Source organism: Panulirus ornatus, chromosome 20, assembly GCF_036320965.1.
Source record: "Panulirus ornatus isolate Po-2019 chromosome 20, ASM3632096v1, whole genome shotgun sequence".
NCBI lineage: Eukaryota > Metazoa > Arthropoda > Malacostraca > Decapoda > Palinuridae > Panulirus > Panulirus ornatus.
In genome coordinates, this window is record NC_092243.1 from 64811466 (window position 1) to 64831721 (window position 20256).

Below are 20256 nucleotides of genomic sequence, written 5' to 3' on the forward strand. Positions count from 1 at the left end.
TCAAAATCTAAAAACTCCTATAATTAGTCGAGTAATTAGGATTTAGATTTTATCATAATTAGTCCAGGTGCTAATTATAAGCGTTAATATTATGATTCATAGTCTTTTGACTCCAAATCCTGAAATACCATATAAAATAACATCTATACACAAATTTTCATTAAAATCTGAGGAAGTTGAAAATCTGACCGAAAAAAAAATGCCAGGCTATGGCCTTGGATTTTTCTTGATTTTTTTGAAAAAATAGATTTTCTTGAAATAATCAGCATAGATGCTTTTGTGTATGCTGAATACGAATATGTGGTCAAAATCTAAAAATTCGTATAATTAGTCGAGTAATTAGCATTTAAATTTTATAATTAGTCCAGGTTCTAACTAAAATGGTTAATATTATGAATCACAGTTTTATGACACCAAATACTTAAATACCATATAAAATGACATCTATACACAGATTTTCATTAAAATATGAGGAAGTTAAAAATCTGAGCAAAAAAAATGCAAGGCTATATTGGATTTATCATGATTTTTTTTGAAGAAATAGATTTTCTTGAAAGTTTCATCATAGATACTTTTGTGTATGCTGAATACGAATTTGTGGTCAAAATCTAAAAACTCCTATAATTAGTCGAGTAATTAGCATTTAGATTTTATCATAATTAGTCCAGGTGCTAATTATAAGGGTTAATATTATGATTCATAGTCTTTTGACTCCAAATACTGAAATACCATATAAAATAACATCTAAACACAAATTTTCATTAAAATCTGAGGAAGTTGAAAATCTGAGAAAAAAAAAATGGAAGGCTATGGTCTTGGATTTTTCTTGATTTTTTTGAGAAAATAAATTTTCTTGAAATAATCAGCATAGTTACTTTTGTGTATGCTGAATACGAATCTGTTGTCAAAATCTAAAAATTCGTATAATTAGTCGAGTAATTAGCATTTAAATTTTATAATTAGTCCAGGTGCTAATTAAAAGGGTTGATATTATGAATCACAGATTTATGACACCAAATACTTAAATACCATATAAAATACCATCTATACACAGATTTTCATTAGAATATGAGGAAGTTAAAAATCTGAGCAAAAAAAATGCAAGGCTATATTGGATTTATCATGATTTTTTTTGAAGAAATATATTTTCTTGAAAGTTTCATCATAGATACTTTTGTGTATGCTGAATACGAATTTGTGGTCAAAATCTAAAAACTCCTATAATTAGTCGAGTAATTAGCATTTAGATTTTATCATAATTAGTCCAGGTGCTAATTATAAGGGTTAATATTATGATTCATAGTCTTTTGACTCCAAATACTGAAATACCATATAAAATAACATCTAAACACAAATTTTCATTAAAATCTGAGGAAGTTGAAAATCTGAGCAAAAAAAATGCCAGGCTATGGCCTTGGATTTTTCTTGATTTTTTTGAAAAAATAGATTTTCTTGAAATAATCAGCATAGATACTTTTGTGTATGCTGAATACGAATATGTGGTCAAAATCTAAAAATTCGTATAATTAGTCGAGTAATTAGCATTTAAATTTTATAATTAGTCCAGGTGCTAATTAAAATGGTTAATATTATGAATCACAGTTTTATGACACCAAATACTTAAATACCATATAAAATGACATCTATACACAGATTTTCATTAAAATATGAGGAAGTTAAAAATCTGAGCAAAAAAAAAAAATGCAAGGCTATATTGGATTTTTCATGATTTTTTTTGAAGAAATAGATTTTCTTGAAAGTTTCATCATAGATACTTTTGTGTATGCTGAATACGAATTTGTGGTCAAAATCTAAAAACTCCTATAATTAGTCGAGTAATTAGCATTTAGATTTTATCATAATTAGTCCAGGTGCTAATTATAAGGGTTAATATTATGATTCATAGTCTTTTGACTCCAAATACTGAAATACCATATAAAATAACATCTAAACACAAATTTTCATTAAAATCTGAGGAAGTTGAAAATCTGAGAAAAAAAAATGGAAGGCTATGGTCTTGGATTTTTCTTGATTTTTTTGAAAAAATAGATTTTCTTGAAATAATCAGCATAGATACTTTTGTGTATGCTGAATACGAATCTGTGGTCAAAATCTATAAATTCGTATAATTAGGCAAATAATTAGCATTTAAATTTTATCATAATTAGTCCAGGTGCTAATTAAAAGGGTTAATATTATGAATCACAATCTTTTGACTCCAAATACTGAAATACCATATAAAATAACATCTATACACAGAATTTCATTAAAATCTGAGGAACTTGAAAATTTGAGCAAAATGGATTTTTCTTGATTTTTTGAAAAAATAGATTTTCTTGAAATAATCAGCATAGATACTTTTGTGTATGCTGAATACGAATCTGTGGTCAAAATCTAAAAACTCCTATAATTAGTCGAGTAATTAGCATTTAAATTTTATCATAATTAGTCCAGGTGCTAATTATAAGGATTGATATTGTGAATCATAGTCTTTTGACTCCAAATACTGAAATACCATATAAAATAACATCTATACAGAAATTTTCATTAAAATCTAGGAAGTTGAAAATCTGAGCAAAAAAAATGCCAGGCTATAGCCTTGGATTTTTCTTGATTTTTTGAAAAAATAGATTTTCTTGAAATTTTCAGCATAGATACTTTTGTGTATGCTGAATACCAATCTGTGGTCAAAATATAAAAAACTCGAATAATTAGTCGAGTGATTAGCATCTAGATTTTATCATAATTAGTCCAGGTGCTAATTAAAAGGGTTGATATCATGAATCATAGTCTTTTGACTCCAAATACTGAAATACCATATAAAATAACATCTATACACAGATTTTCATTAAAATCTGAGGAAGTTGAAAATCTGAGCAAAAAAAAATGCCAGGCTATGGCCTTGGATTTTGCTTGATTTTTTTGAAAAAATGGATTTTCTTGAAATTTCAGCATAGATACTTTTGTGTATGCTGAATGCGAATATGTGGTCAAAATCTAAAAATTCGTATAATTAGTCGAGTAATTAGCATTTGAATTTTATCATAATTAGTCCAGGTGCTAATTAAAAGGGTTAATATTATGAATCAAAGTTTTATGACACCAAATACTTAAATACCATATAAAATAACATCTATACACAGATTTTCATTAAAATATGAGGAAGTTGAAAATCTGAGCAAAAAAAATGCAAGGATTTTTCATGATTTTCTTGAAGAAATAGATTTTGTTGAAAAAATCACCATAGATACTTTTGTGTATGCTGAATACGAATTTGTGGTCAAAATCTAAAAACTCCTATAATTAGTCGAGTAATTAGCATTTAGATTTTATCATAATTAGTCCAGGTGCTAATTATAAGGGTTAATATTATGATTCATAGTCTTTTGACTCCAAATACTGAAATACCATATAAAATAACATCTAAACACAAATTTTCTTTAAAATCTGAGGAAGTTGAAAATCTGACCAAAAAAAAATGCCAAGCTATGGCCTTTCATTTTTCTTGATTTTTTTGAAAAAATAGATTTTCTTGAAATAATCAGCATAGATACTTTTGTGTATGCTGAATACGAATATGTGGTCAAAATCTAAAAATTCGTATAATTAGTCGAGTAATTAGCATTTAAATTTTATAATTAGTCCAGGTGCTAATTAAAAGGGTTAATATTATGAATCACAGTTTTATGACACCAAATACTTAAATACCATATAAAATGACATCTATACACAGATTTTCATTAAAATATGAGGAAGTTAAAAATCTGAGCAAAAAAAAAAAATGCAAGGCTATATTGGATTTGTCATGATTTTTTTTGAAGAAATAGATTTTCTTGAAAGTTTCATCATAGATACTTTTGTGTATGCTGAATACGAATTTGTGGTCAAAATCTAAAAACTCCTATAATTAGTCGAGTAATTAGCATTTAGATTTTATCATAATTAGTCCAGGTGCTAATTATAAGGGTTAATATTATGATTCATAGTCTTTTGACTCCAAATACTGAAATACCATATAAAATAACATCTAAACACAAATTTTCATTAAAATCTGAGGAAGTTGAAAATCTGAGAAAAAAAATGGAAAGGCTTTTTCTTGATTTTTTTGAAAAAATAGATTTTCTTGAAATAATCAGCATAGATACTTTTGTGTATGCTGAATACGAATCTGTGGTCAAAATCTATAAATTCGTATAATTAGGCAAATAATTAGCATTTAAATTTTATCATAATTAGTCCAGGTGCTAATTAAAAGGGTTAATATTATGAATCACAATCTTTTGACTCCAAATACTGAAATACCATATAAAATAACATCTATACACAGAATTTCATTAAAATCTGAGGAACTTGAAAATTTGAGCAAAATGGATTTTTCTTGATTTTTTAAAAAATAGATTTTCTTGAAATAATCAGCATAGATACTTTTGTGTATGCTGAATACGAATCTGTGGTCAAAATCTAAAAATTCGTATAATTAGTCGAGTAATTAGCATTTAAATTTTATCATAATTAGTCCAGGTGCTAATTAAAAGGGTTGATATTATGAATCATAGTCTTTTGACTCCAAATACTGAAATACCATATAGAATAACATCTATACACAGAATAACATTAAAATCTGAGGAATTTGAAAATTTGAGCAAAATGGATTTTTCTTGATTTTCTAAAAAAATAGATTTTCTTGAAATAATCAGCATAGATACTTTTGTGTATGCTTAATACGAATCTGTAGTAAAAATCTAAAAATTCGTATAATTAGTCGAGGAATTAGCATTTAAATTTTATCATAATTAGTCTAAGTGCTAATTATAAGGATTGATATTATGAATCATAGTCTTTTGACCCCAAATACTGAAATACCATATAAAATAACATCTATACAGAAATTTTCATTAAAATCTGAGGAAGTTGAAAATCTCAGCAAAAAAATGCAAGGCTATGGCCTTGGATTTTTCTTGATTTTTTTTGAAAAAATAGATTTTCTTGAAATAATCAGCATAGATACTTTTGTGTATACTGAATACGAATCGGTGGTCAAAATCTAAAAAATCGTATAATTAGTCGAGTAATTAGCATTTAAATTTTATCATAATTAGTCCAGGTGCTAGTTATATGGATTGATATTATGAATCATAGTCTTTTGGCTCCAAATACTGAAATACCATATAAAATAACATCTATACACAAATTTTCATTAAAATCTGAGGAAGTTGAAAATCTGCGCAAAAAAAATGCCTGGCTATAGCCTCGGATTTCTCTTGATTTTTTTGATAAAATAGATTTTCTTGAAATAATCAGCCTAGATACTTTTGTGTATGCTGAATACGAATCTGTGGTCAAAATCTAAAAATTCGTGTCGAGTAATTAGCATTTAGATTTTATCATAATTAGTCCAGGTGCTAATTAAAAGGGTTAATATTATGAATCACAGTCTTTTGACTCTAAATGCTGAAATACCATATAAAATAACATCTAAACACAAATTTTCATTAAAATCTGAGGAAGTTGAAAATCTGAGCAAAAAAAATTCAAGGCCTTGGATTTTTCTTGATTTTTTTTTTTAAAAAAATAGATTTTCTTGAAATAATCAGCATAGATACTTTTGTGTATGCTGAATACGAATCTGTGGTCAAAATCTGAAAATTCGTATAATTAGTCAAGTAATTAGCATGTAAATTTTATCATAATTAGTCCAGGTGCTCATTAAAAGGGCTAATAATATGAATCACAGTCTTTTTATTCCAAATACTGAAATACCATATAAAATAACATCTATACACAGAATTTCATTAAAATCTGAGGAACTTGAAAATCTGAGCAAAAATGGATTTTTCTTGATTTTTTAGAAAAATAGATTTTCTTGAAATAATCAGCATAGATACTTTTGTGTATGCTGAATACGAATCTGTGGTCAAAGTCTAAAGATTCGTATAATTAGTTGAGTAATTAGCATTGAAATTTCATCGTAATTAGTCTAGGTGCTAATTAAAAGGGTTAATATTATGAATCACAGTTTTGTGACAACAAACACTTAAATACCATATAAAATAACATCTATACACAGATTTTCATTAAAATCTGAGGAAGTTGAAAATTTGAGGAAAAAAAAAAAAAATGCAAGGCTATATTGGATTTCTCTTGATTTTTTCAAAAATAGATTTTCTTGAAATTCTTAAGATAGATACTTTTGTGTATGCTGAATACGAATCTGTGGTCAAAATCTTAAAATTCGTATAATTAGTCTAGTAATTAGCATTTAGATTTTATCATGATTAGTCCAGGTGCTAATTAAAAGGGTTAATATTATGAATCACAGTCCTTTGACTCTAAATACTTAAATACCAGTTGAAAATCTGAGCAAAAAAAGATGCTAGGCCTTGGATTTTTCATGATTTTTTTTGAAAAAATAGATTTTCTTGAAATAATCAGCATAGATACTTTTGTGTATGCTGAATATGAATCTGTGGTCAAAATCTAAAAATTCGTATACACGGTCGATTAATTAGCATTTACATTTTATCATAATTAGTCCAGGTGCTAATTACTCGGTTAATATTATGAATAACACTCTCTTGACACCAAATACTGAAATACCATATAAAATAACATTTATACATAGATTTTCATTAAAATCTGAGGATGTTGAAAATCTGAGCAAAAAAAAAAATCTGATAAATTTATAGCCTTGGATTTTTCTTGATTTTATTTGAAAAAATAGATTTTCTTGAAAGTTTCTGCATAGATACTTTTGTGTATGCTGAATACGAATCTGTGGTCAAAATCTAAAAATTCCTATAAATAGTCGAGTAATTAGCACTTAAATTTTATCATAATTAGTCCAGGTGCTTATTAAAAGGGTTAATAGTAACGTCCGTTACTGCTATTACCATCATCACTACACCCACTTGCCGTCATAACGTCATCGACTCGCCATCATCACTACACCCACTACCACCGCTATGTCATCCACTCGCACCAATTCGTCATCATCACTTTATGTCGCTGTTACTACTTATGCTACCACTGCTGATGCGACTACTGCTGCTGCGACTACTGCTACTACATCACCATTTCAACCCTCACACTATCCCATCCTCATGTACCATCTGACGCCCCGTCCTCACCCTCCCACCACCTGTACTTCCATAGCACCATCGCCACTACCACACACGTCACCACCATCACTTCTGCCACTGAACGCCAACCACCATTAGCATTGCCGCACAATACCAACATCGCCACCACTACTTAGCACCACCACCATTATGATACCCGCTCCCTCACTCCCCCCACATCCATGACCACATCCAGCGCTAAAACCGCACCCCACACGTCCACCACTACACCACAAACACCCCCGCCAACTAGGCCACGTCCTCCGCCAGGATGGGACTCACCGTTAGCCGTCTTCACCACGTCTGGACCGTCTTCGTCGTCGTCGTCATCGTCGTCGTCCTGGGAGCCGTGGGTGGCGTGGCTCCGCCCGGTGGAACACATTTTGGAAGCCGCGGTGGACGTGACTACGTCGCCTCCTCCGTCGCCATCCCGGTGCCGCAGACAGCTGCATCTGAAAACACGGAGAGAGGGATACTGTGTATATATACGCAATTGCCTCCCGTCACTGCTGCGTATACGTGCGTATGCTGGTATGTTGGTGGATGTGTCTGTTGTAGGTGTTTTGGTGGAGGATAGTTTTGTGTAGGTGTGGTGATCTGTGTTGGTGTGAAAGTTTGGTGATCTGTGGTGGTGTGTAGGTGTGGTGATCTGTGGTGGTGTGTAGGTGTGGTGATCTGTGGTGGTGTGTAGGTGTGGTGATCTGTGGTGGTGTGTAGGTGTGGTGATCTGTGGTGGTGTGTAGGTGTGGTGATCTGTGGTGGTGTGGTGATCTGTGGTGGTGTGTAGGTGTGGTGATCTGTGGTGGTGTGTAGGTGTGGTGATCTGTGGTGCTGTGAAAGTTTGGTGATCTGTGGTGGTGTGTAGGTGTGGTGATCTGTGGTGGTGTGTAGGTGTGGTGATCTGTGGTGGTGTGTAGGTGTGGTGATCTGTGGTGGTGTGTAGGTGTAGTGATCTGTGGTAGTGTGTAGGTGTGGTGATCTGTGGTGATGTGCAGGTGTGGTGATGTGTGGTGGTGTGTAGGTGTAGTGATCTGTGGTCATGTGCAGGTGTGGTGATCAGTCGGCTTGTGTAGGTGTGTAGTCTGTTAGCGTGGGTTGATGCGCCAGTCTTTTTTTTCTTTCTATTATAGTGTCCCATGTTTCACGAGCAAAACATGAACCAATTATATAAGGCCATCTCGGGTGAAAAGAAAATAGGATATGGGAAGGGGAATGAAAAACTTAATAAGGGCTCTTATGGTATTTGTAGACCTGACTATCAAAGGCAGATGGGTTATAGGAAGAGGGAAGAAGAAATCCACAGCTTCTCAGGGAGAGGAGGTGGTTTAATAATGATCATTCCTCATGTAACCAGCCTCTACATGGAAACTATAGGAAGCAGCGGTCGGGTGCGTGCCACAGGTCCAAGCCTTGGTGGCAGAATGGTGTTTAGTCAAGTCACAAGAGTAACGTCTCAAAAAAAAACTACCTGTAGAATAGGAAGAGAGCAGCAAGGTCACTGCGGACAGAAACATTAGAGAAAGATTATGCCCAAGGAACTGATGAAACAAGACATGATTCCACTTTGGCTGATAGAGAACCGGAAGAAGAAGCACCCTTGAATATACATAACTGGGGCGAATAAAACCATTAATCATGGCATCTATGCAACACCCCTCTGCTTGTGGGATGCAGATTTTGTGATGATGATTATGAGGGCTTTATAGTGTAAAGTGGAAGCTATGGTTTATGTCCAACATGTTTACATTATAGGAGGGATGAACTGTGGCCCTTTGAAAGAGGACAGAAGGAACCAAATGACATTTAGACAAATACATTGGTAGAAACCGTGCTTGGACAGCACTGAATTGAACCAGGTTATCGTTCCATATTCTAAGGCACTCCACGGGTCAGAACACATGAGGAGATATGCTCATTGCGATGAAGAGAACGAGTATTAGAATGGAGGGAGAGGGAAGGTTGATGTGGTGTGAAATCAGTGTGTATTGAAACAGCGTTAAAAGTTGGAGAGAGAGAGAAAATCGTTAATGAAGAGAAGAAAGAGATTAGACGTTAAGACAATCCTGAGGCAAACCATTGTTCTTAGGAAGGGGAAAGTCGTCCCATCAGCGAATACTTCAACGGACCAACTTGAGAGAGGAAGCTGTGCATTAGGGAACAAAAGGGAAAAGAAGACCGAGGGAAGGAAGTTGAGAAAGCAAAGACTTATGCCACATCCTGTCCAAAGGCTTTGGAGGAGAAGTCCAGGGCTACAAGAAAAGTTCGACTAAGGTCCCAGAAGGAGAGGGGGGACCAGAGATGAACCACATGGGAGATATGTTCACCAGTGATCCAGTTGTGCAAAATCCGTATTGGTGATTGGAAGGAAGGTAGATACTACGTTGAGAAAGTGAGTTAAGAAGGGCTGAAAATACTCTGAAATTATCACCATAAGTGAGAGCAATGTGATTGTAGTTCTTAGGGGTGAGGTGTACTATGGCAGGCTTCTAAGAGGAAGGAAGGGTTTGGGGTGAAGGAAGCTTGTTGCGTTTTTCATCAGAGGCGAAAGAGGCGAGCCAGGAATGGAGTATGCTCAGAGGCACGTTCCGTGAGGGCTCGAGAGGAGGTCTGCCCTCATCAGGGGCAGTACGCACTACCCACTTGAAGCATTTGAATAGTGCTCGGGAGACCCGGCTCGAAGAGAATTCAGGAGACGGCATTGGTTCGGTTGGAGGAGATGTGGAAGAAGACTAGATGTAGAATCATCAGAAAAAAAGTAATGAAAAAAGAACAATTAAGACACGTTTAGAAAAGAACAAGTTGCTGAAGAAAGTAGCTGCTTTTTCAGTTTGTGAGTTTGCCGTAGATTGTGTATAGGATGTGCGGATCTCTGGGTACGTGTGTGGGTGTACGGAATTGCACCTTGGGCGATGATCGAGTCATAGCAGGGAGACGACGTGTGCAGGTACATAAGTGCATGACTGTACATGTAATGTAAATCTAATGGGAGTGTGTCTTTGTGCTTTTCATTTCTTGTCACGTGATCGTGTAGTTGTTGTTGCTGTTGTCAGTACACATTCTCGCACGTGACTGTGAATATGTTAAGTATATTTGCATCCGGACGTTGGTATGACTATAGGATGGAACCATTAGGACACCAATGGGTCGATAATGGTCCCACAGTGTACCTACACATTGCTTACTTTGTCATCTCATATAATGGACACACACACACACACACACACACACACACACACACACACACACACACACACACACAAATCAAGTTATACACATATACGTGAAGGTATGAATGGGTCTGTGTGCAGACGACCGTTAGCCTGGCATGTGCCGGTGTGGTTACATGGTCACGATAGCCGGCGGCACAGCACTGATGGTCCGGCGACACGAGAGGCAATGAGCAGGAGTTGTTAGGGTTGCGCGCGCTCGTGTGTGTGTGTGTGTGTGTGTGTGTGTGTGTGTGTGTGAGGGTAAGGGTGGAGTGTAACACCAACGATAGCAAAGGGAGAGTGAAAGGTTAATGAGAGAGCAGGAAAAGGGGAGGAGAGGGGTGATAATGGGAGAGGGGAAGGGGGGGGGGGGTGCGAGAAAGGGACGAAAGGGCTGGCAAAATCGAAAACGCATAGACAGGGAGAGTTGGGGGTGGAAGGGTATCGAGGGAGGAAATAAAAAGGAAGTGGTGTTCTTCAGCCTTGTCAGAGAGAGAGAGAGAGAGAGAGAGAGAGAGAGAGAGAGAGAGAGAGAGAGAGAGAGGGATTAGGGTGGAAGAAAAACGGAGATAGGGTATGCCAAGTGGGGAGAGGGGTGTTGGTGAAGACTTGTGCAGAAAGAAAGAAAAAAAAAAGGTGAAGAGGGCTTTAAAGGGGAGGAAGCGAGGTAGGAAGGAGAGAGGAATATGGAGGAGGAGGTGGACGAGGAAGAAAGGAGGAGGAGGAGGAGGAGGAGGCGGAGGAGGCAGCCAGGAACTTACTTGTTGGAGCGGACTCGGGTGAGGAGGATGCCGGCCAGTAGCAGCAGGACGAAGCCGCCCACCAGCCCCAGGAACACGCCCACCAACGGAGAGACGGGCGGCGCCGACACATCCCCCATCCGCTTCTCCGCCACCTGAGGATACGACAAGCCACACCACACGGGTTGTTATCATGCATACAAGTCGACGACCTCAAGCCACACCACACGGGTTGTTATCATGCATACAAGTCGACGACCTCAAGCCACACCACACGGGTTGTTATCATGCATACAAGTCGACGACCTCCTGCCACACCACACGGGTTGTTATCATACATACAAGTCGACGACCTCCTGCCACAAGCCACACCACACGGGTTGTTATCATACAAGTCGACGACCACAAGCCACACCACACGGGTTGTTATCATGCATACAAGTCGACGACCTCCTGCCACAAGCCACACCACACGGGTTGTTATCATACATACAAGTCGACGACCTCCTGCGGCAGGAGGTCGGTGATGGGTTGTCAAAGTTTGATCATGCAAGAGAAGTACCACAGTACCCGTTTAACTCATCGTCGGAGCACCGTGTGTGTAATTGCATCTTGATATGACCTGGGCGGTGTAGACAGTCGTACGGGAGAGTGACTTCTCTACTAATTGCACCGGAGGGAGGAGGGTGGATGGATGGTGGAACGTCATATCGTCCCGTTGTGCCAGACGGGGATAACAAGATGTTATTTTTCTGTCATTGTTTAGTGCTAAAGGTCACAGTGATATAAACTTGAACACGTTTATGATATATAACCCCCAGGACCCTGCCTCGCGGCTGTGAGAGCCCTATCAAGGGTTCGTTCGTAAAGCTGCGAGGCAGCGCTACAATCAGTAGCAGGGGAAAAAATTTTGCTGGAATGTTGACGTTATGCTGACCTCGTCAACTAAAGGTGATGCAGCCCCGCGCAGTATAGCCAAAATGCAGGCGGAATACGGTAGCACCTCAGTGCTTATAATGTGCGTGCGTGTGTCAGTTTCCCTCGAGACACTTGACAGTAGAAGGAATGTATCAGTGTACCTTATGGCATCCCGGGACACCACGTAGCACAGCTCTCTACAGTAACAGATGTCAAGTGTTCCCCGTAGCTCTGTGTAACAACGGATGTGTTACCGTTCTCTATGGCACTTGTGTGGCAAGTCGAAATTATACAAAAAAGATTAACGCAATCCTCCTGGTGTGGATTTATCGATACATTTAACAATACCGAAGGAAAAGAAAAGGTCAGCTGGCTACCCCTCTCTTTAATTCCTTACTCGACAAAGTTTTCGACGAATGCGGAAACGTTTCGCCTAACGAGGCTCTACTGTATACCTTATTTGATATTCTGAAGGTCAGCCAGCGTGAAGAACAGCGACCAAATTGTCGCTAACGAGGCCAGTTATCCCAGCCACTTGTACGCCCGCTGTATGAAAAAAAAAAAAAACGGGGGGTGTGTTACCCCCATACATAAAGCTTCGAATATACAGTAAAGTAATTAGTGACGAGGGTAGAGCATAGAGTCTCTCTTCGAGTGCTGCGTTTTGCTGCAAAGTGGAGTGTGTTCCTCATTCTCCCAGCCTCTGATTGTAGCGCAGCCTCGAAGCCTTTCGGTAGTCTGTAGAGACAGTCGTTATTATAAGTCATCACCAGGACATGTCACACACACACACACCCACTAGATCCTGCTCACGGTGTCTGAGTCGGGACCAAAATTGGGTTTCTCCCCACGGCGAACGAATTGGGAGGAGGGCGGGTGTAACGCGCTCATTCGAGTGGTCCACAGCTTACAGGGGGAGAGAGAGAGAGGTGTGTGTGTGTGTGTGGGTGTGGGAGGAGCAGTTGTCTGCTGCCTCGCAGAGTATTGTGAGAGCATGTATGCATTTGCCTATGCATTCCTCATTTATGAAAAACTGAGTGCGTTATGTAGTTTAATACCAACCGTTTGTCCACAAACTCTCACTCTCTCTCTCGACCTCCTCTCCACCCTTTCCTACTACCTTGCTTGGTGAAGCGGGCAGAAGCATTCGTGCTGGTAGATTTCCTGATTAACATTAGTGATATTCTTAAAAGTCTTTCACCCTTCTCTGCAAAGATGAACGAGGCTTATTGAGAATTTTCGGTCAGAGTGATCAAGAATCCCGAAAATAGACTCTCTAATTAAGAGAGACAAATTAGTGAGGTTAATTAAGCAAGAATGACGAGGTCGACTGTCAATTGACGTTTGTCGTATTCATCCATCTACTGAAACATTCATGTCATTCATAAAAACGTGTAGAAAGAGGTAGGTTTCATTGTTCACTACGGAGGCAAGTCTCCTATTCTGATTCTCTTACATAATGTGAAATCGTTTTATGACATTTCGTCGAGAATTTCAACATTCAGGAGGAATACACACACACACACACACACACACATGAGCAATACAGCATTTCTGAATATTGGTCTTGCTTCACTTCAAGGGAAACGTCACACTGTGTCACGATAGATCATCATTTCTGGCAACAGATCACCTTTGCTCGGCTCACAGTTACTCTGGGGCTGAGGAGGCTTTACAGGCTGACAACACTCACTTTAAGCCGGATGGCGTCGATCTCCTCCGGTTCGCTGGCGCCCTTTAGCGTTGACGGCGGTGATGGTGATGAGGTAGTCCTGACCAGGAGTGAGGTCCTCCACGTGGAACCTGGGGTCTTCCTCCTCCATGGTGGCCAGCAGGGTGTGGGTGGGGGCGGCGTACACCCGCGCCACGAACCTCTGCGGCAGGCCGCCGTCGTTGCCGGGGGTGCAGCCCACCTCCAGCGTCCCCATCGTCAGATTCATGAGCACGCAGTTGGCCACGCGCTCTGGAGGGCCTAGGAGGGAGAGCGAGGGAAAAAACCCTACAGGACACAGAAGAGGAGGAATGGTTGACGTATAGTTGGGTATAATTGGGAGAGGAATGGTTGACAGGTAGTTAGGTATGTAATTGGTATAAACTTCAGGGCTCTTGAGGTAATGGGACAGTAGTATTAGGAGGGGAGGTTATTGATTCCAGTGAGTTTGATCCATCCATCCCATCTAATCCTTAGCTCACAGTCCTTTGCTCCATAACAGCTACAAAGCAGTGTTTTTAGACGATGGGTGAGTGCAATGAATAGTATCATCATTAACTTATTCTCCTATTTACATAGGGTGTAGATCAAGTGCATAATAGGCAGACAGCTTATATGAGATGTTTTTACCAAATTAGGGTCCTTAACCCCCAACCTTGTGTACAGGACAGAAAGAACAGCAGGCTAAGGAGAGACTTCCTAACCATGCCATCAAGTACCCATGTTACTCTGCTACTTTACTCAACGTCCTCTCCTTGCTGCTCTGCTAAAACGTGCTGCCTTATGGCTACCCTTCTGTCCTTGCCACAACCTGCTGATATCCATGCGACCTATCACTCTAGCCACCCGTGCCACAACCTGCTACCTATACCACTCGATTACCCGTGCTGTCCTATCGCCCGTGGTAACCAGATGTGTGTGTGCCTCACCTGCTTCAACCACAATGAACTTGCAAGGGTCAGCCTGCGTGCCCACGGAGTTAGTGGCCCAGCAAGACAAGGTGCCGTAGTCCCTCGCTGACCTGGTGAAGAGAAAGAAGTCGATTGTCATACACTTGAGATCTTCCTGTGGTTTGTTAAGGCAGGTTAGACCTGCGATTTCAGGTATGATATTGTAAGATGGCTCAGCATCGGACAGATAAGGTCAAATGATCATTTCCAGTCGGCCAGCGTGACTATTTTTCAAGCAGTTCTCTGTTTTTCGATTCAGCCTATTACTTTGCACGGTTTATTTGTTTGTTGAAAGCATGCTGGCTGCTGCCTCCCTCAGTCATAAGAAAGTGATAGATGTAGCATTATCCTTAAGAGATGATTTATAGTCATGGACAAAATCCACTTCTTTGGTAGTCTGCGGTGCGTGAAGCAGGACTTTCGAGAAAAATTCCCGAAAGTGTTTAACATAGAATATGTGAGGCATTGCTTAACTCTCTTTACTCAAAAATTTTTAAGAAAAAAGATCCAAGAAAATTACATAAAATCCTCTCTCTCTCTCTCTCTCTCTCTCTCTCTCTCTCTCTCTCTCTCTATATATATATATATATATATATATATATATATATATATATATGTATTATCCGTTAGTCTTCTTTTTGCCATAAAATGAATCCATAGTTTATAAGAATGGTGTAGAAAGACTGACTAAAGCAGAAAGTCACTACCACCTGCCCTTTCCGATGTGGTCGAAATGACCTCGGAGAACACCCAAACGGGAAAAGACTTCGAGTGTGTCCAATCCTTACTCCAGTAGTTCCCGCGCGGTGGGCCATGACCCACAGGTAAGCCATGGTATGATCCCTTGGTGGGGCATGACCGTGGGGGTGGGTAGGTTGTCACGACCTGAGTTACTGATGATTCTGAATGACAGGACTGTGTGTTTGACACGATCATCTGACAGTGTGTATATGTAGTGTTTTAGCTTGTTCCCTGTAAGCATATATATATATATATATATATATATATATATATATATATATATATATATATATATATATATATATATATACATATATATATATACCCAAATGTACGGATTGTACTGGTTAACAAAACAAGAGGTGGTTACATGTTCATATAATCTATATTAGGGCCATCACCTCAAAAAAGATGGGAACCATAGCTAACATGAGGGAGGTTTTGGAGAAAACATTGATTAATTTGTTGCTTAAACAAGGAAGTTTTAAGTACAAAATAATTTTTTCCAATGTTGATGATAATCTGTTGAAAAGTGTTCCTCAGCATTTAGACTCTAAAAGGTTGTGTTTTTCAGTCATATGTCAAGTCATTTCTTGAAAATAATGGGCCATTGACTTCAAAAAGATACATGTGCTGTAACGCCATTCGGGAACCACTCTGTCATGAGTTCGAATGGGGCAACTATTATGTGACATCCACTAAGAGCATACCTTACCTTTTGACATACACCCTAGAATATGCTTTACCTAAAGCTACTTGATGATATCCACCCAAGAACCATGCGATGCCTTCAGATACCATGTGGCATCCACCCATGAACATACCCTGCCTTTCGATAGATACTATGTGACATCAACTCAGGAACAAACCCTACCCTCACAGATAAAGTTTCTTGATCAGGAATAAAAGGATCCAGATGCAAGAGACAGAATTATCGGCGGTAGATCACGGATCTAACCCTCCCTTCCCAACAAATCCAAAAAGGGTCTGTTGCGCCCCTCGCTCCTGTAACCTTAAAGAGGACCTTGGGTGGGTCGATGCTCAGTACCATCTAAATATTCATATATTTTTGTGAGGGGGTTGAAAACGAGTGTGATGAAGCGTTCCCTCGACTGATTCGTCTCCTCGCGCAACGTAAGCACAACCCATCATCCGAGGTGAGTGAGTGAGTGAGTGAGTGAGTGGATGACGGAAGCAATTTGCATGTTTCATAAAGAGGAAGATGGTCAGAGAAAGTGACCCATCCACGAGAGGGCGAGGAGCTAATAACTTCTGCTGGCCGCCACGCGTATCAAGGGTGCTATATCCCCGTCTTGATGGATGATGAGCGTCGAGGGCCACGCTGCTCATGGGGTGGTGCCATAAAGATATCCCTCATCATCGCGATCCGTCGTCTCTGGACGTCGTCTCTGCCTGGATGTCTCCTCTTTGCTTTCCGTTCAAAAACGGGCTTTTTGGAAACTGTTAAACGTCTCAACTCTTTCACCAAGAATTTACATCTTGGTTTTAATATTAATGAATATGCAGATGAGCTGGTTAACGTTTGCTTTGTACACTGAAGCGCCGTATGTGTGCCCTCAGACTTGATCCTAGCATCATGTTTCCAGAGTGAAAAGTAGAGTTGTTGAAGATACGTTAGTGAGTTACAACAGTACAAGAAAATGTCATAAGTAACAATAGAATATTTTTTTTTAAGAAATATCACTTTTTGAGTTGAAAAAAATTGTGATGTAGACAGAATTACATCACCCTTTTTTTTCTTTATTCTATCAAATATGAAATCAAACCCAGAATTTTCTTTTATGCGTAGAGTGGGTTGAGATATCGAAGGTTTTCATCAAACTTGTTCGTCAATACTTATCAGGTGGTGTATCAAGTGTTTGTTATTACAGGTGGACGTAACTATTTTGTTTTTTCACAATATATATATATATATATATATATATATATATATATATATATATATATATATATATATATATATATATATGATATGGTGGAGGTGAGGATGCTATTTCATATGTGGCGAGGTGGCGACGGGAATGGATGAAGGCAGCAGGTATGAATATGTACATGTGTATGTATGTATACGTCTGTGTATGTATATGCATGTATGTGTGCGTGTGTGGGCGTTTATGTATGTGCATGTGTATGTGGGTGGGTTGGGCCATTCCTCGTTGGTTTCCTTGCGCTACCTCGATAACGAGGGAGACGGCGATTAAGTGAAAATCATATATATATATATATACAGAGAGAGAGAGAGAGAGAGAGAGAGAGAGAGAGAGAGAGAGAGAGAGAGAGAGAGAGAGAGAGAGAGAGAGAGAGAGAGAGAGAGGACCACTTTATTAATTAATAAGCTCTTGCAGCTGCTTCAACGCTGCTGTAGTCAGAAGTAGGAAACGATGGACTCCTTTGGAGTGTGGAGTTGCTTGACGAAAGTGTACTCCACACACACACAGACACAGACACACACACACACACACACACACACACACAGACACACACACACACACACACACACACACACACACACACACACACAAAAGAGCAACTCAGATACGTGTCATTGCCCGAATTATGAGACGGAACAACAACAACAGCAGCAACTCCCGTTCTCTGGGTACGACCTTAATCCTCTGAGGCAACACGGGTCCGTGACGCCACAGGCCACGATGAGGGTCCGTAACACCACAGGCCACCGTGACATTATTCATTGCCGCGGTGAACGACTGGTGACAGGCCCTCGACGAGTGCCTGACATTTTACGAAAGGGTAATTAGTTCCCTCTCTGACGTAGAGTCTCTCTTCTGGCCGTGTTATTAAGAAAATGTTCGGTACTGAGTATGGTGTGGGTGGAAACTCCTTACATAGTGTTCGTCTGCAGTGTTTCGTTGCGCTTGCGTGTTCGAGGTGGTACAGTTCTACTCCATCGCCATTTGTCAGTGCGTATGCAAATGTGCGTGAATACAGGAGTGAGTGAGCTCATCTGCGACTCCTCGCACATCGTAACGGTGAGGAGGAAAGACGTTATGCTACTTCGTAACGGTGAGGAGGGCGAGACGTTATATTCGTAACGGTGAGGGTTCGACGTTATATTACGCCGTAACGGTTAGAATGCAAGACGTTACATTACGCTTCAAATGGTCAAGGATGAGAGGCCGTCACATATATACCCTAGCCTGAGCCAGGTACCCATTTTATTGACCATCCCCTAGGGTGGATGAACAGCTGGGTTGACTGTGGACCGACTGCCGCAACCAAGATTCGAACCTACGCGGGCTCGATCCTGGGCGGGGCGGGCGGCCCGTGAATACGTCACGGTCAGGATGGCTAACATAAGAGTGTATAACACATACCTTGGAGTGTAGTCGAGGAAGCTGTGACCCCGGCGCACCTGGACGCGATGCCTCTCCACCTCGATGGTGTCGAGGGTGTTGTTGAAGTACCAGGTGAACCGCAGGTCGTCGTCGGGCTGGGCGTCCACGCGGCACGTCAAGCGGATGTCCTCACCCTCCGCCACCGCTACGGTCTGCGAGCCGTTCACACACACTGGCAGGTCTGAGGGGGGGCAGGCGAGTGGGAGGGAGGTGAGGACGAGTTGTGGGCAGAGGACGAGTTATGGGCAGTTAGAGGCACACAGAGCATAGAGAAGAGTACACACACACGCACACACACCTCAGCTTAAAAGGATTCATCAACGCTTAAACAGAGACAAAAAGAATCACATACGAAGCCTCCCTCCTCCACTCTACTCACCATCCCAACATACACACACGTACACTAGACGTAGACATTAAGCACAGAAATGCAGATCACGACTGGTGCTCCCAGACTGAATGTAGATACTGTGGGATTATCAGACAGTTGTATCTACTTGTAATAATCAGAGATAGTTATCATTTACTCATAATTATGGAAAATGAAGAGAAGTAACACTTATAGATTGTTAGAACTATCAGTACTTACCTGTATGTTTAAGGTTACTTAACGAGAGGTCCATCACACACACTTACACTTTAGGACCATCAACAGGAACGTAACGTTTGTGAAGCATGAACAAAGGTTACCCAAATACTTACTTATAAACACACTGGCTCTCATTCTTAATCATGGAGTCGATTGTACCAGGTACTTAACACTTAACGATCACAACATTGTTGACACGATATACTTACACTTGTGTGCGGCTGAAGGGACTTGCGTATACTAACCACAGCTAAGGTCTAGGGAGCACACGCTCTTTGGGGTTACTAGTACTCACAGCGTATGGAGAGAGGGACGGTATTACTGACGGTGGTGCCCAGGGAGTTGGTGGCCGTGCATGTATAGTTCCCGGCTGAGGTGCGACGCACCATCTGAAGAACCAGGTTCTTCTGGGACACGATGATGCCCATCTTCCTGCTAGGGTGCACCAGCTGACCCTGCAGGTGTGTGAGAGAGGGAGAAGTGGTCAGGGTTGTCAGGTCACTTGGAGGTCGGATAAGACCATGCTTTTGAACTCAGTAAGATGCAGTACACATGGCCAGAGGGAGCAAGAAATGTACAGAGAGAATAGGATGATCAGGTATGTGAATTTTGGTAATTATTACACTGTTAATATCTCTGGTCATTGGGCACACCAGGAGTCTTTTAATAGTGGATTATAGTAGCTTTTTCACAGTGGATTTACGTTAGCCTTTTCACAGTGGATTTTGGGGAGCATTTTCACGGTGGATGTTATGTTTTCCCTAACCAAAATTTAGGTCATGTTTTAATCATCTGCAGTTTCTGCATGCCAGAACGAATCCCAATTTCAGTCTGTAATTTACCTATGTCACATCATTTGTATGCAGTGACAACACTCTTAATCAAGTAATCAATTGATTAAGT

The 20256-nt window shown here is 39.8% G+C and overlaps 1 protein-coding gene across 1 annotated transcript in view; it reads right to left on the minus strand.

Moving 5' to 3' along the window:
• The window catches only part of LOC139756069 (protein turtle homolog B-like), a 176203-nt gene that overhangs the window by 26055 nt on the left and 129892 nt on the right, over positions 1-20256 (minus strand). The window contains 7 exon segments of the mRNA XM_071675081.1: positions 7401-7570; positions 11089-11222; positions 13679-13723; positions 13725-13957; positions 14626-14717; positions 18744-18945; positions 19649-19808. Of these exon segments, the coding sequence (XP_071531182.1) occupies positions 7401-7570; positions 11089-11222; positions 13679-13723; positions 13725-13957; positions 14626-14717; positions 18744-18945; positions 19649-19808 (1036 nt within the window).